At 43.3% G+C, this 27,006-nt stretch overlaps 1 protein-coding gene across 2 annotated transcripts in view; it reads right to left on the bottom strand.

Annotated features, from left to right (window-relative positions):
* CWH43 (cell wall biogenesis 43 C-terminal homolog) overlaps positions 1–27,006 on the bottom strand; it is a 65,792-nt gene that overhangs the window by 27,598 nt on the left and 11,188 nt on the right. For both annotated transcript variants that reach the window (XM_075930447.2, XM_075930446.2), the window contains exons 2-10: positions 23,814–24,005; positions 20,104–20,224; positions 19,762–19,916; positions 16,638–16,839; positions 15,039–15,127; positions 12,414–12,668; positions 8,040–8,165; positions 4,834–4,913; positions 1,190–1,295 (exon numbers count right to left, since the gene is read on the bottom strand). In XM_075930447.2, the coding sequence (XP_075786562.2) occupies positions 1,190–1,295; positions 4,834–4,913; positions 8,040–8,165; positions 12,414–12,668; positions 15,039–15,127; positions 16,638–16,839; positions 19,762–19,916; positions 20,104–20,224; positions 23,814–23,967 (1,288 nt within the window). In that variant the 5' untranslated portion in view covers positions 23,968–24,005. The remainder of the gene's footprint in view (positions 1–1,189; positions 1,296–4,833; positions 4,914–8,039; positions 8,166–12,413; positions 12,669–15,038; positions 15,128–16,637; positions 16,840–19,761; positions 19,917–20,103; positions 20,225–23,813; positions 24,006–27,006) is intronic.

The raw sequence follows: 27,006 nt of genomic DNA, 5'->3' as shown, positions 1-27,006 counted from the left end.
TAGTAACTAAATTTGATCTGTCTGTTTTCACTTGCAACCATTTAAATCCTACTCTTTATACTTAATAAAAACACTTTTGTTTATTAGGAAGCCCAGTGTAGATAACTACAACCACTGTGCATATCTCTCGTTCATTGATAAATGGGGCTGACCTTATGAGCTTACTCTATGTAAAACTTTTACACAGGATAAGACGGATTTGTCTGGGGGGTATGTTTCCTGGGTGCTGAGCCCTTATAGTTGAGCCCTTCCAGATCTGAACTGGTTCAGCATCTGTATTGCTCTGCAGAGGGGCAGTAACTTCAACTCTGTGCTCTGTCTGGGAGAGACAACCCCAAATGGACTTCTGTGATCTAACCCATCACAGGATATACAGGCAGTCCCCGACTTACGCGGATCCGACTTATGTCGGATCCGCAGTTACGAACGGGGCTTGCCCCGGAGGACACGGACTGCGGGACCTTGCAGTCCTGCCGCCCGTGTACTCCGGGGCTTTCTCCGCATCTCCCTGGTTTGCAGACCAGGAAGACGCGGAGCAAAGCCGCGGAGGGGCTTGGGCAGCGGGGCAGCCCAGGCGTGCCTGGGCTGCCCGAGCCCCTCCGCGGCTTTGCAAAGCCTCGGGGAAGCCAGCAGCAGAGCAGCCCAGGCGCACCTGGGCTGCCTTGCTGCCCGAGCCCCCCCCCGCGGCTTTGCAAAGCCTCGGGGGAAGCCGGCAGCGGGACAGCCCAGACGCCCCGCGGCTGTCCCGCTGCTGGCGTCCTCAGAGGCTCTCTCAGCAGACCAGGGAGACTGGGAGCAAAGCCGCGGAGGACCCAGGCGGCGGGACCGCGCCTTCCTGGTCTGCTGGGATGGGGGGGGGGGGCGCAGCTAGTACACCCCCCCCCCCCCCAGCAGACTAGGCTTTTCTCCGGACGCCTGTGGCAGAGCAGCTGGGGCGCTGCCGGTTGGTCCCGCAGCGCCGCTCTGGGCGCTATTGGACCAACCCGGCAGCACCCCAGCTGCTCTGTCCCAGGCGTCCTGATTCAGCCGCTGCTGGTCAGTTTCAGCAGCGGCTGAATCTGGACGCCAGTTCCGACTTACATACAGATTCAACTTAAGAACAAACCTACAGTCCCTATCTTGTACATAACCCGGGGACTGCCTGTACCTGAAAAAAGAGAAAAAATAACGTTGACACTCAAAAAGGTACCTGTTTGATTAAGTAGAATTGCTGAACCTTCCAGGTTTGGCCACCCCTCATTGTCATATCCAAACCTGAAAGGCCAGATTGCAGCAGAGAAGTCTCTCTTTGAAGGCTGTAAAAAAAGAGAACAAAAATAAAAAACCAGTACATTCTATTATATTTTAATCTGATCCCAGGTGCCATAAAACAGATCTAAGATTACACATTGTAATTAGTACATTCTCCTAACATAGGTTAGTAGTCCACAGAGGTGTGAAGGTATTATTAATATCACCTAATTTCCATGAAGAGAGAAAATCAGGAAGTCCTCACATTTAAAATGTACCCAACACAAATAAAGGAGACAAATGAGTAAGAAGGTGAAAAGATTACTCTCTCCTGCCCATAATGTATTGTAAAACTGGATAAATAGCACAAAAAAAGTTAACAGACATTCATTCATATTTTAGTGCATTTGCATTACCTTTATTCACACCCTTTTTATATTTGCCATTTGTGACAATTCTAATGAAAAACAGTAGGAGTAATTGTCAAAAAAACTAGTTTTGATTCAGCCTAATCACAGAAAGCAAATTTCTAACTGTAACTGTTTACCCTAGAAACTTGGTTTTATGACATTCATCCAATCATGAAACAAAAACATGTAATGTAATTTGTGCCAGATGAAAACAGCTCTAATTTCAAACTGATGCTACTGAATACTCAAAGCAATACTAACATTGTAAGTAAACTGCATACTGAAATATGTTAGCATAAAACAATCTCTCTCCCCTGAAGCTGTCACAGCAACACTCAGTTCTTTGACCAGAAAGGAAGCTCAGATCCCACCCACCTCCTTTTTTGGAGGGGGGGAGGGAATCAAATCTTTTTAATAAATAGACAAGGGGCGCTTCTAACTTCGAATTATTTATCAGAAATTATTTATCAGAAATAAATTTAGGGTGACATAGTAACAAGGTGATTTACCCCATTAAGGGTCAGGGGACTTGAGGCCCCAGCAAATACTGCTCAGTTATCAGACCCAGCTAGGAAGGGTCGAAGTGATTCTCATAAAGAGCTTAAGGGACAGTTGCAGGAAGCAAGCTGCTCCCATGGCAGTGTGTAGAGCAGGTGGGTGGGAAGAGATACAAGGGAAATGGCCTATAGCCCTGCAAACTGCTTTGGTTAGGGGAGTAACTCTGAGCTTCTGTGTGCTGAATAGATTTCAAGTGTAGCATTAGTCCTCTCCAGGCTGGGGAGACACATAGCAGCCCTATGGTGACCTATTTGTTGTCATGTATAAATTAATTTGTGGGGTAAGAGTTCCATGGTATTTTCAAAGTCTGGTTCTCCTTCATGGCTTCACAACAGACCTATCACTGTACCAGCTTCAGCTTAGTTTTTCACTATCGTTATCTTACATTGCTATGCATACTAGCAATGGAGCATTGCAATATCAGCCTAGTGATTAGGGACGTTAAATATCGGTTAATTGAATAGTCAATTCACCTCATGAATTCATATCAGCTATTCTACTATTCTATAATCTTTGGGGGTAGGGCTGGCAGCCAGTACACTCTGGCTCCATTCCCAAGGAGACCCCTGCCACTTTTCACTGCTGCCGCTGTGTCAAAGGCAGCAGCATAGGGTGCCAGGCGGGAGCTGGTCCACAAGGGGAGCCAGTTTAAAAACCAACTTCCCTTGCAGACCAGCTGCCAGTCTCCCCATGCAGCTGCCTCTGATACAGAGGCAGCAGCACGGGGTGTCAGCAGCTACTGTCCAGAGTAGGGGGCTGAGCTCCTAGACCCAGCGCAAGCTGGAACTCAGCAGGGCCACCTGCCTGTCTATCTCCTAATACACTTTAAATGCAGAGCCACAGCAGAGGTAAGTCCCTGACCCAGCGTGAGCCAGGACTGAGCTGGGTTGTTGGCCAGTCTACTAAAATAATTATTGGTGGGGGGAGGAAATGCACATAGTCTTTAGCATTAACCGATAAGCTTTTGCTTATCCATTTCAACTACACTATTACATCCCTACTAGTGACAAGTCATGTGTAATCCAGCATTTCAAATATGAAGCATGTGATTGCTTTTTCAAATCAAGAATTTAATTCCAGCTAATAAAAAACTTAATTCCAATGCTAGCTTTAAACAAAATGCTTGCTAGGTAGGAAAACACTACAGTCTATTCAAAGCATTTCCTTCTTTAATTGAGGACAGTAACCCTACATGACTTATTCAGGCCAAAGTGAAATAAAAATGTGGTCCTTCTCGTGGGAAATGTATGAAGGTTGGAAATGAATTTGATGCAATGTCACACATGCTTCAACACTGCCCAACTCAACAAAATTTGAACAGATTTTACTATGACTCAGCCAAGTTACAGGTACTGAGTTCAGAGTCTCCAAACTGCTGGGTACCAAACCACTTGCTTGCTTCACTATCACATGTTTTTAGGTCATGAACATATGGGCAACAATCTGCATCAACATCAATGAAGCATTTGAACTTCCCTCATTATATCTTGAGTTAATTCTGCCCTGATGAAGGAAAACCTGCATCTGTCTATTTTTTTAAAAAGTGTTCTCACAGATTTTCTTCTATAATAAAAAAGTTTTACTGAGGCACTGACAGATCACTATCATTCCCCAATCAGAGAATGGAAGTCAGAACCACTATCCACATTCATCATCAGGAGCAAGGATGGAAAGAGCAAAAAGTCACTCTCTCAAGAAGAGGCAATTTGAATGTCTTTTCCCAATTGTGGAAATACCCCCAAAACATCTTTACAGCATAAAAGCTCTTGGGTTTACATTCTAATGTAAATCCACATTTTGCAGTCCAGTGTGTTCTCACTTGTTCTTTCCTTTTACTTCCTCCTTGTGCTTTGTCTAATTTGTCTTTCTTTTGCCCAATATTTTCTCTGCACCATTCCCTTTTTCCCTATTTTCCTCTTGTCTTTTCCCCTTTTCGATTTTACACCATACTAACAGTGTCAGTCACTATTCATTAGTCTCTGACAAGTGCTTTGGAGGCAATTCTAACTTAATTTTAGTCATACAAATATATATAGTATCATGAACTTTCATGGTCAAAACCCACTTCTTCAGATGAGTAGAAGTGGGTGGTGCCCACAAAAGCTCATGATACTATATCTATATATACACGTACATACATACACATACATACACAGGGCTCGACAAATAATGCAATCTACTCGCCTGTGGCGAGTAGATTGCAACCCGGAACAGCCGGGTTTGGGCGATCTGCGCATGTGCAGATCGCCGGAAAACGCGGCTGGCGAGCGGGGCTCACCACGGTTCAGTGAGCCGTGTGTGTGTGTGTGTGTGTGTGTGTGTGTGTGTGTGTGTGTGTGAGTCTCTAAGGTGCCACAGGACTACCTGTTGTTTTTAACATTAAAGATTAACACAGCTACCCCTTTGAGACTTTTTAATTTTAATCTTAATTTTTCCCCACCCATTATTTTTATTTGTATTGCAGAAGTACTTTACAGTCCCAAGTAAGATCAGATCATTTTCATCTATTCAATGCATATTTGTATACTTTGTGACTTATGGGTTGTTGTGTATTTCTGGGAATATTTCTAAGGTATCATTTGCAGATACTGCACTGTGTGCTTTGCTAAAAAAAAAAAAAAATCATATAACTCACCCCTTGGCCTAATTTCTTCTCATAAGATTTGTATCGTAGTCCTAATCCTAGCAAGCCCACACCAACAAACAGCCACAAGACTGGAAACAGAAAACACAGGAAATTAATTGTGAAAGAGAAAAATGGAAAGTGTTCAAAGTTAATTTCATAGTCTCAGTTAAACGTGGAGAGGATATATTTTCTTAGTTGAGATTATTATTCAAGGAAGGGCAGATACTGTCAGGTTATAGTTAAATCTCCACATGTCAACAATAACTCAATCCCAAGGAAGTGTACTTAGAAAGTATCTGCTCATCAGTATACATGCAGATATTCTTAAAGAAGAATTTATTTGCCTTGCATTCTTGTCCTCCAAAACACAGCAGAAAGAGCAAGCTTTATATTTCACTTTCCTTTGTATAGCAAAGGTTTTGCATAACTAAAATTATCGCTATTGAGGAACCTGTTACAGAAATTCATAAAGGCAAAAAATGTTCTGTTTTTCCTGGCTCTGTACCAGACATCCTTTTGGAGTATGAAAATATTAATTTATTAATATTAGCTTGTGAAGCAAATAGATATAGTTTACTTTAAAAACTCCTCAGAAAGATTCAGTCCCTGCCAAACCATAAAAGCACTTTTCTAAATGTACAAGCTAGCAGATTCTTGAAGAAGCACTACAACCTTATAGAATGCAAATCATGGCTTTTCTGTTGCTTCTGCAGTCTGCCAAATCACAGCAGTGGATAGATAAAGACTCTCGAGGTGGCACTTTATAACTCAGTGATTAAATCACTTTGCAATTATTTCACATACACAGAGACACATTATACCTACCAAAAGACTCAGTTAACTCTAGACAATTCATTCATCAAATCCTTAAATAAAAAGTGATAAATAGCCACATAATAAATTTTATATTAATATCAAACTCTTGTAGAACAACTTTACTGCAATTGTGGGCAAACTTTACCACAAACAAGACCAGAAAAAGATGACACATTTACATGCCTTATAAAGCACAAAATGTTTAAAGAACAAACTGACCAGAGAGCCATAAATTCTGGGAATGCTGGGGAAGCAAAAACCAGAGGTCAGTATTGCAATAAGTTATGATCTCAGTTTGGTTGGATAAAGCTGTGTGGTGAAGTGAGTAGACAAGACATTTTACAGTTCTACTCTTCTGAAGCTAAAACAAGGCTAATGGCTTTGTTTTGGGAGTGTTGAAACTTCTCCCATTGACTATGTTTCAGTATAATTTAAGTATGAATATGGCTGCACTATCTCAGTTTCTGAGCACTTCACAATCTTCAATAACATTCACAACCCATCATCTCACAAATGAGGAAGTGAGGCACAAAGGGACTAAGATTTGCTCTAGGACATGTAGGGAAAGCAAAGCAGGGAATTGAACACAGGCCTCCTAGAGTACATCTAGATTACATGCCTCTGCTGACAGAAGCATGTAAAATAGGCTAGCCGACATAGTTAATGAAGCCGGGATTTAAATATCCCCGGCTTCATTAAATTAAAAATGTCCACCACACTGTGCCAGCTCAGCTGATCGTCGGCACAGCACGCGAGTCAAGACGCAGATCGGTCGACAAGGGAAGCCTTTGTCGACTGCTCCCTTATGCCTTGTGAAATGAGGTTTACAGGAGCGGTCGACAAAGGCTTCCCTTGTCGACCAATCCGCATCTTGACTCGCGCGCTGTGCCGACGATCAGCTGAGCTGGCACAGCGTAGTGGCCATTTTTATATGGTCACCTGGGAGGGGAGAGGGACAGGTGTCAGAGTCTTTACTTTTCTTGTTTACTTTTCCATTGGAGCTGGAACCATATCTTCAGGTTTTTTCCCTCCTCTCTGGCTGCTTCATTTTTCCGTTCGCCCTCTGATGGTGGTTTGCATTACTGCACCTTACCAGAGAGGGTCTCTGGAGCAGCTCATGCTGGTTTGCCAACCTCTAAGATTAATGTGAGTTAATTTTGTTAACTCATTAATTCTGCCCTGCGTTAATCGCAGGCGTTAACACCCACTAATTGACAGCCCTAGTTTAATTATTTTTCTGAGTTCCGACTCATAATTTTCTGAACATTTGGAGTTGGCAATACTGTGTAAGCTCCAGTAGGTGTAGTGAAACTCTGCTCTACCACCACCCTTGACAAATCCCCTTCTCTTCCTCGTGCTGTGGCTGAGGTGTGCAGCTAACACAGGCAAATTTATAGACCAGAGATTCTGACCCTGAAAGTATCTCACCCAGCCCAGAGTTTATGTTTAGGCCTTTTTTTTTTTTTCGTCTTCCATACATTTTGGGCTTTATATAGGTATATTGTTTCCCACTTGGTATCAAATATTTAGTTACTGGCTCCTTTACAAAAGCTGTAAAGAAACCACCTTTAATAATTTAGGACCATATTCTTGCCTTGATCTGTGATCCATGCCTAAAACTGAACATAACACCCCATCATTTTCATTAGCATTCTCACTAATACAACTGTTAAAGCCTTGTAAAATGTCACTAATGCTATTTACAAAGTAGTAGTTTTTCATGTTTTTCTAAGCCTCTTCGGACATGTGTATGCCAACCAGTAATTCGCTTTACAGGAAAAATAGTTATTTTGGTTGGCCATTTTTCAAATTTAGAATCTTTAGTCGAAAGATACACTGGCAGTAGATGTGATACACAGGCAGTAGATGTGATAATCTTTGGGTTGATCTGTTTTTTGTTTGTTTTAAAATTCTATCAGAGTAGCACCCTTTACCAATATTAAATTCAGACATCTTGAAACCTGAGCAACATTTCAAGTGCCAACAGCAGTTATAATTTCAATATTCAGCTATTTAAAAAATAAACAGTGTTAGATCAACAAGAACAGTTTTATAGGTCTTGTTTTGTTTGTTTTCTGACCAGTTTTAAATTGTCATTATCATGGAGGTAAGGACACACATGCTCTGTTGATACTCCTCTGAGAGCCAAGACTACTTTTCCTGCAAATAGGTAAGAAAATACTGTGAACAGTAGACCAGATCCTCAGCTAATGTGAATCATCATTGCTCTGAAACCACACCAGTTGAAGATCTGCCCTAAAAGAACCAGAACAAATATCTTTAAGAACTGACTAGGGAAAATCCTGCACTGCTTTACTTTTCTCTTACTGAAATTATATTCCCAAAGCAATTGTATTTAGATTTACTTAATTGATGAAAGGAAGCAAAATTATACTTACTCAGTTTGACACATTTTTCACTTTGTTTGAATAGTGGCTTATGGCTACTTTTGACTTGAAATATACTATTAAGGTCCTTCCTGGAGCCAACAAGTACTTCTAATCCAACAAACAACATGACAACCCCTGTAACAAACATAACATATTTTTATGCATCTTTTACTTATTAAATGCAATGAGACTGTGATAACACAACCTTACGGCTGAGAATTTAAATATGCAAAATTTATAGACACTCAAAGTTTTTTCTCCCACTGCAACATATGGTATGATATTTATCTATATTTGCAAACTATAGTAATGCAATACATACACACAAGTTATATTGGCTGGGATGACTCTTCTTATCAATATTATGATACACATTAACCATATAACACTTTGGTCAGAATTTGGCATTTGATTTAAATATCTGTAGATACATATTGTATGCATTAACCAACAGTGAGTAAGCACTTTCACTGCTTATCAAAATTTAATTTGCCATACATTGTAAACCGCTCAAAATAAGATTATTTAAAACTAAACAATTTAAAACTAAAAAGAGAGAAATTAAAATTATGAAATGCGCAGACCAGTCAAAAATAACACACTTTGCAGGCAATAAAAGAAGTAGAAACAACCACCCATGTATGTGTTGGGTCAGGAGATGAGAGTGAAGGGCAGTGTGTATTTGTGAGAATGACAGAGACACAGTGTGTGAGAATGACAGAGATTTGCATTGCCAAGCTCCTTCCATCCCCTTCTCTCTGTGTGGAGATGGGGTACAGGAGGAGGGGGGGGACGAGGGACACCCTGACATTAGTGCCCTTCCCTCCTTTCCCTCCCACACCCTACGCAGCAAGCAGGAGGCTCCAGGGGGGCAGCTTCAAGGCAGAGAGCAGGGAAAGCATGACAGTGGGTGGAGGGGCAACTGAAGTGCTAGCGCTTGATAGCTTCCTGGCCAGTCTTGTCAGGATTACCTGTCAGAGGCTCCAAGATCTACCGGAAGATCCCGATCTACTGGTTGGTGACCACTGCCTAATATGTTTGTGCTATAGCTATCTAGCTCAAGAAGTTATACTTCATGTCTGTTAAACAGTGGAGTTATTGCTATAAGTAAAAGAGTCCAACAACTTCCCTACTATTTTTGAACATTGCTAGTGTTATGAAAGTTTGCAAATACTAGTGCTAGTTCTATGCTCAATGAATGAGAGGGCACACTATCACACTCTCAATTGGTGACTGACCCAAGTCCATTAAAATCAATGGAAAGACTCAAGTGAATTCAGTAGGCTTCGGATTGGGCCTTTGGTCAGTTTAAATCCATTTGAAGAACCACAATAATAAACATAATAATCTTACTTTCATTGTTTTCCTACATGGTAGTTCCCTGCCCAAGTGACAATGAGAAAAAGGTAGGATATTGGACAGCAGAAGAGAGCAGGAAATAGCATTGACACCTGAAAGAAACCAGAAGAAACAAAGTGTTTGCCAAAAGTCATGTTGTTATATGGGAAATACAGTAATAAATAGTCTCTTGATAGAAGAAGAAAACAGTTTGTAAGTGTAGTCCCCTTACTAAAGGTGCCTCTGCTTATTTTCTGGGAAGACCCTATGTGCCGCAACCCAGCCTCACAGACTACAATTCCCATGAGCCCTTGGGAAAAACAGGAAGGAAGTAACTCTTGTGTGGGAGATCTGAGTCTCTCCACCTGTGTGGAGGAAGACTCAGCAGCGCGTGGACTCATCCCTCTGTTTTTGGAGCAGAAAGGGGAGGGAGCTAGGCTGCTGTGGAGGAGTTTGGTCCAGTTCAGGAGCTGTTATGTGGCAGTTACAGACTGGGACAGCGAGCCTTTGGAACTGGGATCTAGCAGGCTGCTTCTGATGGCCCTAGAGGGGAGGCCCTTTGGCTGTACTTGTGTCTAGAAGCTACTCTGCATCCAGCACATAGAAGGAGACTGAGTAACTGGGCATCTTTGGGGAAATGCTGCCTGGGACAGACCTCAGAGATACAGACTAACTCTGGGTTCAAAGAGAGGCAGAGAGGCCAACCTAGTGAACCAGACCTAGTGCATAGCTTGGACCCACATAAACCCTACCTACAGAGACTCTCCATTACAGCTGATGTTCTTCAAGCACACCTACGCAAGCAAGAGTCTGGAACTCTAAGTCTGGGGTGGGATAAATATTGGCAGTGCAAATGGCAGCTAGTTACGTTCCTTTTACTTCTGTGTACTTTGTTAATTGACGTTATTCACTGTTAATTTGTTAAATCCTGTTTCTTTAAGTTAAGTAAAGGTTGTTCATGCTAATGCAATCTATTAGATCTATATTATTTATGATTTGTAATTGTTGTTCTGGAGTTAGATCCAGTTTATTGTTGGAATAAGTTTATCCCTGGAGGTTCTCAAGGCACACCAGTAAGTGTGTTACAGGGCCAGCCAGGCAGAGGCACCGCTATTATATGTTCTTTATGAGCAAGGGACAGCAGCAAGGAGGTGGATAGGGTTTTCCCCAACTAAACAACATCATCACAGGGGTACTCAGCATCTCCTTTTTATGTCAAGACCATCAGGCACCCCGGCACACCTGTGAGTGTGACTTGCTCCCAAGTAACCCAGGGAGGAAAAAGGGGGTTACATAAGCAACAGAGTAATGCTAAATACCCAGAGAACATAACCTCCCTAGTTATGTATGTTAAGTATCAGAGGGCCAGATCCTCACCTAATGTAAATTGCCAAAAAGGTTCACTGACTGCCACAGATCCAACTCATAGTTTTGATATCTCCAGGTGAAGGCACTGGAGCTCCTCTATATTACATTTGATGTTGCCAACTGAATGCTGGGTCCACTCTCTATTATTACCCAGTGGCCACACCCTCTGAATCTCAGATGTGTATATCCAAGGGAACATCTTAAAGATGGATTATTTCTGAAAGTATCTGACACTTCTCAGATAAGCACATTCTTCACATATTTTTTTTAAATAAAATTTAAGTAAATTGTGAATTATCCAACATATTCCAGGAGCAAAGAAAGCTACAAAAAATGTAAATAAAAAGCTGATAATTTATTCCTGCAATATTTGAAACAGCACACTTTGAGCCTGAGAATTTAAAAAGATAGAGAGTTATAGCAAAGGCATGTCTTAACCCTAAAATTGTCTGGACAATCACAAATCAAATAAAGTGTATAAGGAATACATTCACCACTCCCCAGTCAAAATATAATACAATCAGCCACCTATGAATACAATTTACCTGGGCATGGTTAGCCATAGGTAACCTGCTAGCATTTTTAAACATGGCTTTGTCTACCATAAGTGCTAAATAATGCTTTAGAAATGTTTACTCATTCATAGCATTCACTTCCCCAGCATAGACAAACCCATAAAGATTGTTTTCCCCTTCTCAACTTCACATACGTCTCTTTGTAAAAAGATACAGATTTAACTTTCAAAATGTCCTTCTTATGCTAGTCCTTCCATAGGCCCTAACAGTTTGTTGTTCTTCTCCAATGTACTGCAGAAGCTCTAGAACAGTTTTTGAAGTGGAGGTACTGAACTTCTTACCCCTGCCCATACCTGTCACCAACCTGGGTTAGCAAAAAACAAAAAACAAAAAACAAAAAAACCAAGCTTGGGGCTGGCAGCCAAGTGGGATCCTGAGCCAGCAGCCAAGTGGGATCCAGGACTGACAGCAGAGCCCCCAGTCACCAGAGGACATGGCAGCTGGGAACCCAAGTGGTAGGGGGACAGGGCTGGAACACCCAAAATCTGGAAGTGCTGCAGCACTCCACCATCACCCTACTTCCCACACCTATGATGTCTGTATCTTTCTGAAATAAAGATGCCAGGATCTGTGCTGGTTACAGCAAAAATAAGGTTGGCCTGATGAAATCTTCACAAGAGCCATTAGGACAGACTTACCTCTCTGCTTTATCAGACCCCTTTCCTATGAATGCAGGTCTGCTTTATACTGGGCTTTTTTACTGCCATGTCACACTGCAAACTCAAGTCTGATTTACTGGCAGCTGTCCCCTTTAGGTCTCCTTTACAATATTTCCAGATCTCACTTTTCCATTAAATATTGACAGTTTCCACTCCATTTTACATTTTGCCCATGTTAAATAGTATTTTATTTTATGCCCATATTTTATACTAATTTTATACAGAACAGAAGCTAGTAGATTTGGATTTTTTAAAATTATTTTTCTTATTTGGCTGTCCTTCCACAGAGATAACTCGCACCACATTCAAGTCAGTGGGAGATGTACATGGGGAAGGACCACAGAACTACACTTACTGCTTTAAATGACTGCTTGTGTCTAAAAAAAAAAAAAAAAAAAAAAGTATATTTTCTTAGCTGTCTTCGTTCCAGATCACAAACTTACCCAAAAGAAGGTGAGAGCACTCTCTAGCATAAATTCCTCCTGGTACAAATTTATATGCTGTGCACCACACACAGAAGAATATCTCTAGGACCCAGACAAACATAGCTGTACTCATGGCTTTTCCAGGATGCAGACAGCTAACAAAACGTCCCATCAGTCGAGGCCACATACACATGGTAAAGACAGCGAGAATGTTGCCTGCTATAGCTGCGCCCCAGGTTTTTAAGTAAAGGAGACCAGCTGCAGATGCCATGCCTGTGAAAGGACACAAAATCAGTTTACACTTTACTTTTCTCCTGATGTTCACACTTTCTATGAAAAATGTAGATTTTCTGAAAGGCTTAGGAAAAAAGGCAGCCAGAAATACACAGTACTTAATAGAAAATGTAAGTGTGGCTGAAGTGAGAATGGGCACCCAATGTAGAGTTACTAGGGACGGCTTTTCCTTATACTCAATGAAAGGACTTTCTGAGCTCATTTTCTTAAAGACTCAGCTGGGTAAGAGGCTCTAGAACAGGGGGTTTTCAAAATTGGGTCACGGGCTCGCCCGGGTAAGCTGCTGGTGCGCTGCAAGATGCTTTGTTTATCTAAGGGTACGTCTGGACTACAAGCCTCTTTCGAAAGACAGCGTCTAGACTGCAGCCAGTACTTTTGAAAAAGCGAGCCCCTTTTTCCAAAGAGCACCCAGGCAGTCTGGATGCTCTTTTTCGAAAAAGCACAGTTTGCATTCAATAACACCTTTTTTCAAAAGAGCACTTTCGAAAAAAGGTGTTATTCCTCGTAAAATAAGGTTTTCCGCAATCGAAAAAACTGCCTCATTCTTTCAATTTACTTTCGAAAGAACAGGGCGGCAGTCTAGATGCAGGGGAGTTTTTTTTTTTTTTTTAAAGAAGGCCACTTTTTTTTGAAAAAATCCTGTGGTCTAGACACACCGTAAGTGTCCGTAGAAACGGAACCTTGGAGCTCCCATTGGCTGAGGTTCACCTTTTCTAGCCAACGGGGGGGCGATCTATTCCTCCACACAACTTCACCTTGCTTTTATGCACCATTTGAGTAGCCATGTGACAGCCAGGAATCTGTTAACCTTTCACAACCTCCAGTGTACTTACCTTACTACACTCTCACCTTTTGCAGTGGCATTTGATCCCAAACACAATATCGATATCACAGAATATGCTTAGAAAAGTAAATATTATTTTAAAACTATTTTTGTGGCAAAGATTAGTTTTCCCACCCAAACTACTATTATTTTGTGATAACGAATATTAGTAACATTTGTAACTTTTTTCTTTGATAATCTGGATTACTGACATTTTTAGCAGTGCAAGTTCATGATAGAATTCAAGAGCCAATTGATATTTGACTAGAACAAGTGATGGAGGTACAATACAAACAAAATGATACCAAACATGCAATCAGAAAATGTTTGTTTTACTATGCTAATATCAACACACTAGAATTTATTAGGATCACTTCTGTTTGCAGCATTGACACCTCAAGATTTTATTTTGACTCTCATGACATTTGATATTTTATTGTAAGCCCCAGTTCCTGGAATTAGTGATTATGAAAGAATCTCAGCTTCCATTGAAAGTAAAAGTAAATTTCTAGCTCCTGTGGTTTTGGAAAACAGCTAGAAAATGTTACCCTATAGCACCCGTCAGGTTTAAAAACTGAAGGCAAATTAAATATTAGACGCACAGGTAAATAAAGTGTCTAGCAGACCGCCAGTCCAGCCTGTTGGCCACTTATTGTCTATCCCTGGCCTAGATCGAACAACTCCTCCCTAACACCCATTAGCGCCTTCCCAACATTCAGTGGTTCACTGTATGCTGGCAGAATCAGGCTATGTCTAGACTACGGAATTTTCTGCCATGTCCAGGGGACCTATCTGTTCTTCCGACATTTTTTTGTGGAAGAGCACACACATTCTTTCGAAAGCCCTGTCTTCCTCATTTCACGAGGAAGAAGGGCTCTTCTGAAAGAGGAGGTTTTCCCTAAATTTGTCCCAGTGTAGACAGGCCATCAGACATAATCTCTGCAGCAATAGAGGATTTGCCCCAAAGTGAATTTCTGATTAAACAGAGACCAGGGAGACGGGGAGCAAAGCCTTGGAGGACGCCGGCAGCGGGACAGCCGCGGCGCGTCTGGGCTGTTCCGCTGCCTGCGTGCTCCGCAGCTTTGCTCCGCGTCTCCCTGGTCTGCTGGGGGGGTTGATGCGGAGCAGACCAGGGAGATGCGGAGCAGCTTTTCTCGCCCCAGAGGACACGGGTGGCGGGACCGCGGCGCATCAGGGTGTCCTGCCGCTCGCATCCTCCGGGGTGAGAAAAGCCCCATTCGTAACAGCGGATACGACGTAAGTCGGATCCGCGTAACTCGGTGACTGCCTGTATGGTACAATAAAGGTGCTATTTTTGGTACTGGAGGAATGGTAGGACCAGATGGCCAGCACATAGATAACAGATACCATTTGTTAAAAAAAACTCTTTTCTTTAGTATCTATTCAGGAAATGGAGAAAAAGAAAATCCTTTTTTAGGCATGAGGGCACAAACAAAAAGTGAGGGAGTTAGGTGAGGTATTAGAAATAAAGTAATGCAGTATGTCCACACCAGGTTAGTTCTTACCTATAAGACACCAGCCAAAACTGGTGGTAAAAGACAAAGACAAAAAGGAAAGCATCACTCCATGGGCCATTCCCAACAGGACTGCACCTCTGTTAAAAAAAATACACATCACCGTCATCTTGTAATACATGACACTGAAAGACCTGCAGGCTAAACAGACATTTGTACAGAAAAAAGTTACCAATAATATTTTATGACCCTTTCACCAGTACAGAACCTTAATTTCAGCACATTTATCTTTATCCTGCAGAGAGATCACTTTCCCATTTCATCCTGCAGTGAAGCCGAAAGTGTTCTGTTTACAATATTGCAGGGGGGTTTTAATCACACAGAAATGCATGTGAAGTAGGTTCAGCAGCAGCATTAACATATCACTGCAAGATTAGGTACAAAAAGAGACAAGAAGGATGGAAGGGGAGAAATCCAGGCTAAAGAAATATTTTCATAGTTTCTACAAATGCATTGACTATCCTATGTAGTACTGTAACCCTCTTGCGTGGCACTTTTGCATACTAAGCTAATCTATCAGGGGCAATAAGGCCACTACTACATTTGGAATTCTGAGGAGCAACATACTCCGGGTCCATTGCTCAGTCCCCACTCAACTAAAACTCCCCCTGACACTTGTGTAAACATGATAGAATCTGGCCTTTCAGTAGCAGAGAATATTTACTTCATGGCATCTATATTTGTTAAGTGATCCAATTCCATGTTAGCATATACATTGGATTATTGGGTCTAGTTTTATTGTGCCTGATCCTGTTCCCATTTAAATCAAAGAGAGCAGAATTGGGTTGATTCACTGTAATTTATACCAAAGTCTTTTGCATTATAAAGTCATTGAAGTATGTTTACTTTTTAAAACATTTTGGTGTAATAAATCAGACATATAGCTGAAATATAAAATCTCCTCCCTAATCATATTCCAACAGAACCCAGATGATCCAGCCAAGAATCAGTGCCTAACTGTGCTAGTGACACACACTTTGGGATTCACCCCCGATTAGAAAGGGTCTCAGTGAGGCACTTTATATCTAAGAAAAATAGCACTGAGAAGGACTTTGTTCCTTCTCTGATCACTGCGTCTGGTTTATACACTTAGGCTATGTCTACACTGGCGGGTTGTTGTGCCAGAATTATGCAAATGAGGCTAAGCGTGGAATATCGCCGAGCCTCATTTGCATTCCTAATGAGCCACCATTTTTGCAGAAGAGGCTCTTGCGCTAGAAGGAGCGGTTTACACTGCCCCTTTTTGCACAAGAAAAACCCTCTTATGCAATGCCATTATTCCTGAAAATAATCAGCGTAGCGGCATTGCACAAGAGGGTTTTTCTTGCGCAAAAAGGGGCAGTGTAGACAGCTCCTTCTAGCACAAGAGCCTCTTCCGCAAAATGGCGGCTCATTAGGTATGCAAATGAGGCTTGGCGATATTCCACACAGCCTCATTTGCATACTTCTGGCGCAACAACCCGCCAGTGTAGACATAGCCTTAGGCTGCAATCCTGAAATGAGTTGTGTGTGAGAATAACCCTTCCCCTACGTGAGTGTCATTGCACTTTAGCTACTACTTTACTGAAAAAGAAAAAAAATGCTTCTCACCCATATGGATTGGGATCTGGCCCAGGGTGTGGATGTCCACTCACAGCCCACCTAGAAACAAGTGAGACCTCTCCAAAAATCCAAAATGTGAGGAACATCATACTGCCAAAAGCCACTCCTGACAAAAGCCAGTTAGATCTAGGGATGGTTGCTTTTGCTGCATCATCAGTCTTGTTTGCTTCTTGCTTCACACTATTTGTGCCTAGAATAATGATATGAACACACACTTTACATTGTGCAAACAAGTTAAATCTTTTTAGCAGGATTTATTAAGAATAAACAGTGAGGATCACAAAACAGTCCTGAAAGTTTACCAACTCCGGCACAAAAATCCATACACTTCTTCTCTACCATGATGACTGTGACAGGGCACTTGCCCTGCACTGGCCCTTAAGGGCAAACCCCCAGCCTAGAGCAGGGGCTAGGAGCAAAGCCCCAGCTGAGGCAGTTCTAGCTAATGAGGGCACAGCTGGGAGCTATATAAGGGGGAACGGACAGCTGCTCGGGAGAGAGTGCAGTGAGGGCTTGACTGTTAGGAAAGCAGGAGGCTCCCTGGCGCTAGAGCAGTGCTGGGGAGGCTAGGCAGGGCTAGGGGAGTGCTGTCCAGACAAGCTCCTAGGCTTTAACTACTAATGAGGAGATCAGGGTGCTCTGAGAAAGAGGATCTTGGGATGTGAGCAGAGAGAACAACAACCTCCCCCAGAAGGGGGGCTCAGACAGTGGTGCGGGCACTGTCAGAGGACAGTGTCTGCAAGAGGACGCTGTGACACAAGGAGAAACATGGGGCAACACCACCTAGAGAAAGGCATCCACCAAGACAAGAAGAGCTAATTCCCAGGACAGCCGGCTGGTGGCACCGTAGCAGAGAGTCGGCCCCTCACGATGACTAATAATGGGAAAATGTAATTGTTACTAGACTGTCAGAAAAAAATAAGTCTACCCATTTTGAGTGAGAGAGATTTTCCTCAACTGATTAGTTACTCCACTGTAAATTATTTGCAAAAAATTAAAAATTGTTTTAAACCTGCACATCAACAACAAATTGTAAATAATCTAGGATGCTAAATCAGCAGAAAAATTACTAAAATTAGTTGAGTAGGATCTGCTTTCTGACACTCTAAACACAGATAAGAACAAAACATGATACTTCCAAAGAAACCCAAAACACACACATGCATTCCCTAGGGATATAAATGGTCAGTAAGCCTCACTCTTAATAGTGAGGCTTACTGGTTTTGGTTAACTGGAAGGGGCTGGAGCAGCTCTTTGCCTGCCCCAGAGTAGGGGACTGCTCCAGCCTCATGGGGCCACCACAAGCAGGGGCTGCTACGACTGGCCAGACGAAGCAGCTCCAGTCTAAAGTGGGCCCGGCCTGCCTCCTACCCCTACTCCCATTCCTCCGCCCCTATGGTGATACCAATCATGTGATTATTTTCCTAAAGGAAAAAAACAAAATTACAAAACTTTGAAACTCAGAATGAACTCTCACTTTAAAATCTCAGATTGTTATAAACACCAGTTGTTGAATATAACTAAATGTGTGAAAGGCATTTGGCCTATTAAACTCGTCAAAAACAGAGAAATGTAGCATGTTTTCTGGGTCTTTAAAATAGGATATTGTCAGTAACAGCATCTGTTTGTACAAACATTCTGTATTATGGGTAGCTAAAAGCATCTGAGACAGTGATTGTCCAAGTTTTCAGCTCATAGTTCACCCCACTCCACACAGACCTTTTCAGGGATCATGAGCCAACCACCCAGGATGACAAAATGGGTGCAGGAGGGGATGGGGTGCAGGGTCTGGGAAGGAGGATGCAGGAGTGTGCTATGGGTGGGGGGCACTGGGAGTGGGGAGCCTGAGAGGGAGGGTGTGCAAGTGGGAAAGGTGTATGAGGTCTCAGTTGGAAGGGATGTGTGAGAGGATGGGGCGAGCTTATCTGGCTTCCACGAGGCTTTGCAAAGCCACGGGGGGGCTCGGGCAGCGGGGCAGCCCAGGCGCCCCGCGGCTGTCCCGCTGCCGGCGTCCTCAGAGGCTTTGCTCCCCGTCTCCCTGGTCTCCAGCAGACCAGGGAGACTGGGAGCAAAGCCGCGGAGGATCCAGGCGGCGGGACCGCGGTGCGTCTCGGTCCGCTGCCCGCGTCTTCCTGGTCTGCTGGGGTGGGGGAGGGGGCGCAGCTAGTACGCCCCCCCCCCCCAGCAGATTAGGCTTTTCTCCGGACGCCTGTGGCAGAGCAGCTGGGGCGCTGCTGGCTGGTCCCGCAGCGCCGCTCTGGGCGCTACTGGACCAACCCAGCAGCACCCCAGCTGCTCTGCCCCAGGCGTCCTGATTTAGCCGCTGCTGAAACTGACCAGCGCTGACTAAAGGAAGCCCGAGGCAGAGTTGCTCTGCCCCGGGCTTCCTGGAATCAGCTGCTGATCAGTTTCAGCAGCAGCTGACTTGGGGACTTGGGGTTCTTAAGTTGATTCTGTATGTAAGTCAGAACTGGCGGTCAGTTTCAGCAGCGGCTGAATCTGGATGCCAGTTCCTACTTACATACAGATTCAACTTAAGAACAAACCTACAGTCCCTATCTTGTATGTAACCCGGGGACTGCCTGTATAGCACTTTTACTCTACAAATACCAAAGCATCTTACAAGTATAAGCATTATCTTCATTTACAGATGGGAAAACAGAGACTAGCTAAGTGACCTGCCTGAGTCATACAACAAGAGTTAGGAATAGCACTTAGACTCCTCCTCACTCCTAGATTAGTCCCCTATCAAACAGTATTTTCAGTTTTGGGTTGAAACTCAGTACTATGAGACAATCCACTGCTGCTCTATTCAGGCACAGAGCTAACAAATAAAGCAGGCACATGTCAGAGGGCACACAATATGGATATTGCTTCATTATTAATATTAGCAAATGCATTGCTAGCAGAATCCATGTACTACAGCCCATTTACATGAAGAAAACTGCTCTTTATTGAGGGATTAATTTTGCCAGGTGATGGACAGGAAAAAAGCACCTTAAGTACACAAGCACAATAACTGATTTTACAAAAGACATTAAAGTTTGCCTTTATGCAACATTAACCCCTGGATATCGTCAGAAGGTTTTTTTAAAAACTGTAATATGTTTACCTGCATAAATTCGCTCAACAGCTGCTATGAAACCCAACATCAGTATGACAGTGTTGGCAGTCTGACAGCTCCAGATTGGGTTTAGTGAAGTATACCAGATTCGGAGCACCAGTAGAAGTATCTTTCCTAGTATGAATCCCCAAATCCTATTGTACCTGCAAATACAGAATCGATTTTTGAGTACCTGGTACATTTTGTGACATGTGTTGTAGTGAATATCAGGCCTTAGTTAATGCACAAATACTACATGCAATTTGAAGCCTTTTCAACTGATATTTAGTTCATGAATTTATGAATAAAGAGAAGACATATACAGTCATGTACATAAAGTGTGGACGATACCTTTGTAAACTGCTTCCTGACCACCATATTACTGTTTGAATCATGAGAGAGGAACAAACACCTAGAGCCAAGATCAATATTCGGAGTGTAGCATTTGGAGCTTGGTATGAAGCTATGCTTCCTGCAAACAAACACACACAGTGACTTTAAAAGGCTGTATTTTCTAAAGATATCAAGTAATAATGATTCCTATGCCTTTGTTTAGCTTCACATACATGTCCACAATACATGTTGGTCCATGCAGCTTTCCATTAAGCTCTGTACAAGAGCTCAGGGCTGCAGTGTGGAGAGAGATCTCTCCCCAAGCCATGAAGCTGTCAGGGCAGCAGGGAAGCGCCTCTCCCCACTGGCCCCAGAACCAACCTGTTGCAGCCAGGGAAAAGAGGTCCCTCCTCACCATCTCTAGCAGGGAGTCTCCCAGGTAAGACTAAGCCCTAACCCTCTGCCCAATTTTGAGCCCCCAGCAGCCCTGAGCACCTTCCTGCATCCCAAAACTCTCATCCTCAGTCCCACCCCAAAGCCCAACCCCCAGCCTGGTACCTATACCTCCTCCTGCATCCCAATCCCCAGCCCAGAGCATGAGTGGTGGGTGAACACCCAGCTGGGGAAGGCAAACCCAGCCCTCCCTTTCCACCTGACCCTACTTTTCCATTAAAAGTATTTCCGTAAAATCATGCCAGTCTAGACGCAGCCCTTGTGAGGGTCTTCCCTAGGAGGGTCTTGGGGGAGAAGTGCCAGATTTTATGTCCACCATTTTGATTTTTCTCTTTAAAGATGGTGGTCAGCCTTCCTGTCACCATCCCCTGCCTAAAAAGGGGGGGGGAGAAGATGCCAGAAAAGGTAAGGGATGGGGAAAAGCGGGGTCACCTGACCCTAATCTACCTGACAACCAGAGGGCTTATAAGGGGTGTTCACCCAGCCCTCAGGGCTCTCCACATGCACTCACTCTCTGTGCAACTCTACAGTGCACAGCCGTGGGTTCTTGAATAGACTAGGAGATACAGCACTTGCCCAAGGAGGACAGGGTGGTGGGTTAGTCTCCACCCAGCAGCCCAAGCCCTTCAAGTAGCTGAGACAGGCTGTTTGGCTTGATAGGCTGCTAGAGGCTCGAGCCTGGTTGCTGACACTATGGAAACTGGAAATCTCCCACCAGAGAGTGTGTCTGGGAGAAGACCCTCCACCTGCCTAATATTTTGCATCCTTTTCTCTTGTCCTGAGATGTCCACCTAACTTTATCTCCAAACATGGAGATGGTGGTATGATCCCCTATTATTTGTATGCCCCAGTTTTACTCACTCATATTTTGGGTTCTGGCTTCAAGCCATTATATCATTGTGACAATCAGATTTTGTATTTTGTTATTTAAGTTCAGTGTTGGGTTAAATAAAGTAGTTGTTGTTTTACAGCTACCTTGTGTTGCACTTGACTAATAACCCAGCAAGGGGGGAGAGCCTGTGCTTACACAGACAAGATCAAGTCTGCATTTAACAGGGGATCAAAAGCAACACTAAATGTTCCAGCACAACAGAGAATAAGTTCTTCCAAGAGTCCCTCCAGGGGGGGAAGCAAGGCCAACAATATCTTACTTCAAGGACCAACTGTACAGTGTTTTGTTTTGGTTTTTTTTTTTTTGAGGCATCGTTCTGGCTAGGTTGCTGAATTGGGCACATTGTCAGGCTTACCCTGGGAGTTCACTGCACTCCCTGAATAGTTGGGGTGGAGATCTTCTGGAGGGGAGTTCTCCCTGTGGCTTCAGGAGCTGCTCCAGCAGTTTCCTGCTCAGGGTGATCTTTTCCCTCAGCAGATAGTGGTTTTCTCTTTTAAAAAAAATCTCCTGCCATACATGATTGACAGGGGCCGGGCTAGCCTGGCACACAAGGCTGGTTTGGCACCTTCCTCATCAGGGTGGAGCCTACACATACCTTCCCAGAGGAGATATGATAGAGATATGCTAAACAATGAATGGTATGAAGGAAGTGAACACAATGTCCTGTTTGCCAGCTCTCCTAATACAAGAAAGAGGGGACAATAAATTACACTGAAACCTTTTAAAAGCCCATGTTCAGTGAAATACTTTCTAACCCATTGCATCTAATAAACCTGTTGAACTTGGTTGCCACAATATATCATTGAGACCAAGACCTCAGCAGTCAGAGGAGTAAACATTTATAAGAACATGCACAGGTAAGTCAAGTCAAATCAAATCATAAAAATAATGATAAAGAAGGGAAATAAATCCTCATACTTCAGGGCATAAGGCAATTGCTAACTGAAGAGTTAGACTTGTAGGGTTTCCCAACCTATGGGTCGGGACCCAAATATGGGTCGCCATTACATTTCAAAAGAGTCACCAAGTGTCTCCGCAGGTGGCTCTTCTCCCTCTATTCCCCCCATTTTTGAATTGCCTTGGGTCACTAAGTCTTCTTGAATTGTCAAAATGGGTCGCCATCTGGAAAAGTCTGGGAACTGCTGGGTTAGAGAGAAGCCTTCCCCTTGAGCAGATTACTTTGTAATTGATCATAACCGAATTTCTTTCACCTTCCTTCAAAACATCTGATCCCTGGCTCCTATCAGAGACTTGGTATTCATGTAGATAGACCACTGATCCCATCTGGCATGTCAGGTTTTTTTGTAACACAGTTTAATAAGCATTTTTCCTAAAGAGTAGGGCTTTGTGCTAACATAAGAGGCCCTATTTACAAACAGAATGATAATTGGCTTTGCATTTAGCTATGCTGCACTGTTCTAAAAACCATTGCCATAAATGCCTGAGATACTTTTCATAATTTAGTGAAAAGTTCAAGAAAAGAAGGCGGAGGGGAAGGATTGTCTATTTCTATGTGTTTTCAGAGTCACTTAAAATTTAAGACAGTTTGGAATATTTAATCTTGTATCTAGATACTAGGATAATGCGTGTACAGGCAGTCTCCGGGTTACGTACAAGATAGGGACTGTAGGTTTGTTCTTAAGTTGAATCTGTATGTAAGTCGGAACCGGCGTCCAGATTCAGCCGCTGCTGAAATTGACCAGCGGCTGACTACAGGAAGCCCGAGGCAGAGTTGCTCTGCCCCGGGCTTCCTGGAATCAGCCGCTGATCAGTTTCAACAGGCTGAATCTGGACGCCAGTTCCGACTTACATAAAGATTCAACTTAAGAACCCCAGGCGTCCCCAAGTCAGCTGCTGCTGAAACTGATCAGCGGCTGATTCCAGGAAGCCTGGGGCAGAGCAATTCTGCCTCGGGCTTCCTGTAGTCAGCCGCTAGTCAGTTTCAGCAGCAGCTGACTTGGGGATGCCTGGGACAGAGCAGCTGGGGTGCTGCCGGGTTGGTCCAGTAGCGCCGAGAGCGGCGCTGTGGGACTAACCGGCAGCGCCCCAGCTGCTCTACCACAGGCGTCCAGAGAAAAGCCTGGTCTGCTGGGGGGGGGCACATGCGGGCGTCCTCCACAGCTTTGCTCCGCATCTCCCTGGTCTGCTGGGGGGTAGCCCCCCCCCAGCAGACCAGGGAGATGCGGAGCAGCTTTTCTCGCCCCGGAGGACGCGGGCAGCGGGACCGCGGCGCATCTGGGCGTCCCGCCGCTCCCGTCCTCCAGGGTGAGAAAAGCCCTCTTCGTAACTGCAGATCCGACATAAGTCGGATCCGTGTAACTCGGGGACTGCCTGTATTAGAAATGCCTTACATTGATTAAAGCAAACCACAAAGTGTACTTACCAATCATAGTCAACCTTAGCAGAGCTAGAATGTATTTGTTGTTTGCCAATTTCCATAAAGGACTGATTATTAATAATACTGGAGAAAGGAAAGCAACGGCAAAAGCTTCCAAACCAGTAAGTGCCAATATTTGTAGAGGAAAGTAATAGATCATCGGTGGAAGAGCATGGTACAGTGACCAGGAAATGTAGCCTAAAATAAAGGAAAAAATTACATTATGTATTTCCCATATCATGGTCAATTTGAGATTAGCTGAAAAGTACTACTTAGAGTTCAGAAAGTTGAACTTTGATTAGATAACTGTGACTTTTTTGGGGAGAAATATTTTCTATTTCATTTTAAATAACAATATTTGCCATAAAAACTAGAAAGATAGGAAAGAAGCAAACAACAGCTTATCAAATCAGAAGACACATTAATGGGCAATTGACCACCCTATTTTAATTCAAATTGACAGTTTTTCTACCAATACAATGAATGCAGACAGATGGAGAGTCATACACCTCCTAAACAGAAGTGTTGGTGAGTCAAATAGACCAAAGATTTGATACTGCAATAAATTTTGTTCAGAAGCCCTACATAGGTGAAGGGATTGGTACTAACAGATTTGACAGCAGGATCAGGACCCAGTGCATGAGACTAATGATTTGGTATAACCAACTACTAAACAGGTACAACAATTCTGTGACAGACCGTAGCACTGACATTGCATCTGTCCATAAAAAGTAAGACCCCGATCTTACAAATACTTATGCACATCTTTTACTTAGAGTTGCCAACTTCAGTTGAATGAATTCCTGGACGTTTCATTACATGACATTATCTTTAGTTAAAGATTAATCTTTAATTCCTGGAGAATCCAGGACAATCTTGGAAGGTTGGTAACCCTGCCTTTACTGGAAGCATGCAAGAAGTCCCTGACTATGCCTAAAAGATTAAAAAGATTGCAAGAGGTAGGAAACAGATGAATGCATAGGATTATCTACAAATATTTTCCAATAATTATGAATTAGATATATAGGTATTATCGGTGAGATATTTCTGTTCTCTGCTACAAGTCCATTGCCCTCCATTTTCACCATGCTTAAAAAAAGGGTTTGTGACGGGGTGTGCCAACCCCACACTGGACCTGTGAGAGTTACCTGGCGGAGAGAGCCCCACACCCGCAGCTCTGCTGGACATCCTCCAACTGTAAGGCTATGTCTACACTGCAGAGTTTTTGCGCAAAAACTTGTGCAGTGTCCATACTACAAGCATATTCTTGTGCAAGAAAAATTACAGTAAATCATAAGAACACAGGGCTTTTTGCACAAGAGTTATACCTCTTTCTATGAGGAATAAGCCTTTTTGCGCAAGAGCTCTTGCGCAAAAAGGCATGTGTGGACGGGCAACAGGCTAAAATGGCCATCAGAGCTTTCTTGCGCAAGAGAGCGTCCATGCTGCCATGGATGCTCTTGCGCAAAAGCACATGGCAGCGGGGACGTGCTCTTGTGCAATAACTTTTTGCACAAGTACTCCTGTGCAAAAAGTTATTGCGCAAGAAGCCTGCAGTGTAGATGTCGCCCAAGACGGGTATAAAGGCTGGTGGAGCAGCTCATTTGGGGCTGACCACCATAGAGGAAGGAAATGCTGACAGAACTCTGGAGTAAGCACTGCAGAGAGACTGAACTGAGGAAGCCAGCCGGTGGGGAAAACAGCCAAAGAACTTCCCAGTCCAGAGGGAAGTGGAGAACAAGCTGACTGCTCTGAGTCTGGCAGGAAGTAGCCCAGGGTGGGGAGTCATTTCCATTAGAGCTTAGCATGTTTCAGGCAGATGCCCTGCTGAGCTAGGGGTGGGACATGCCCACTACTGACAGGGCCATGGGCTGAGGCCCATGTATAGAGTGGTGGCCTCAGCCCTCCTTCCCCAACTTCCATTAACCCTGGGGAGAGGGCAGCTACAAGTGTTACTACTGACTCTGGCTGCTAGCCTCACTGCCCTAATGGAAGGGAATGATTATTGACTGTCTCTTGGGCCTCACTAATCTTTCAGAAGAGAGTGTTTTACTGACTGGACTGTTGCACTGGAGAAGAAGAGTAGTGAGAGGCTGGGCCTGACGGACTGCGATACACAGAGTGGAGAATGGAGTGGAGAATGTTTTGAGAGGCCTGAAAGGCCTAATGCCCAATGCCCTGCCTCTAAGGGAGCTGGATGTACACACTCTGGCAGGGTTACAGTAACAAAGTTATTACTAAAAACATGTTTATGTAACTGTTAAAACTAAAATTAAATCTACTTTTCCAATAAGTATGTGTTTTCTTTTTAGATTTTTCACAATTTAGACAATGGAAATACTGTAGAGTAGAGGGTGCAAGAAGGCGAAGTTGTCTGGTTTACCATTTTTGCAGTCAGAGGCATTTCCAAGGAATTCTTGTCACAAACTGCAGTTTTTATTATTAATTATTATTATTTCCATTTAATTATTTTAAAGAACCTTCAATAAACATTATCTGTGGGTTTTAAGTTTCTTAAAAGATGAAGATTTTGTTAGCCTTTTTAAATAAAGGCTAAATTTAAAGTCAAATTTGAGCTGACAGTATCCCATTCTGTTTTCATTTTTAAGCAGCCAAGGAAGAAGTGGACCATAATAATTTGTATAGTAATACCCCTACTCTATCAACTAGATAGAGATTTTTCTTTTGCACATTCTCTCCTATATTTGTGACTTGCTAACTACTAAAACAAAACACAACTAGCTGCTTGCTCACCTGCAACGTGGTGGTAGAGGAAAGTATTTACAGGCATATATTTGCACACCCGTATAGGCACCTTCCCTTACTCAGTGATACCATCAATATTCTTCACAACTGTCATAGACGGTTGGCCTACGTAGACCTTACTCTGGAAGCTTTAAATGATGCACTGTATCTTTCATCTAAAGATGTTAATGGACTGTCAACTTTAGAGACAATCACTGAAATGTAACCACCTCTTAGGTGGAACATCCCAGCTAGGGTTGCCAGGTGTCCAGTTTTGAACTGGACAGTCCAGTATTTGAGCTTTCTGTCTGGGAAACAAATTTAGAATTTATCGGACATATAAATTTCCAGTATTTTCTAATTACGTTTTATTATCATAATGAGTATCAGTATGCAGTTGCGTACTGCCTGGATGGTAGACAAGCTCACACTGCGTGAGTGTGTTTATCAGCCA

Source organism: Pelodiscus sinensis, chromosome 4, assembly GCF_052426305.1.
Source record: "Pelodiscus sinensis isolate ZL-2025 chromosome 4, ASM5242630v1, whole genome shotgun sequence".
NCBI classification, from domain to species: domain Eukaryota; kingdom Metazoa; phylum Chordata; order Testudines; family Trionychidae; genus Pelodiscus; species Pelodiscus sinensis.
This window is presented reverse-complemented; position numbering and strand designations above follow the sequence as displayed.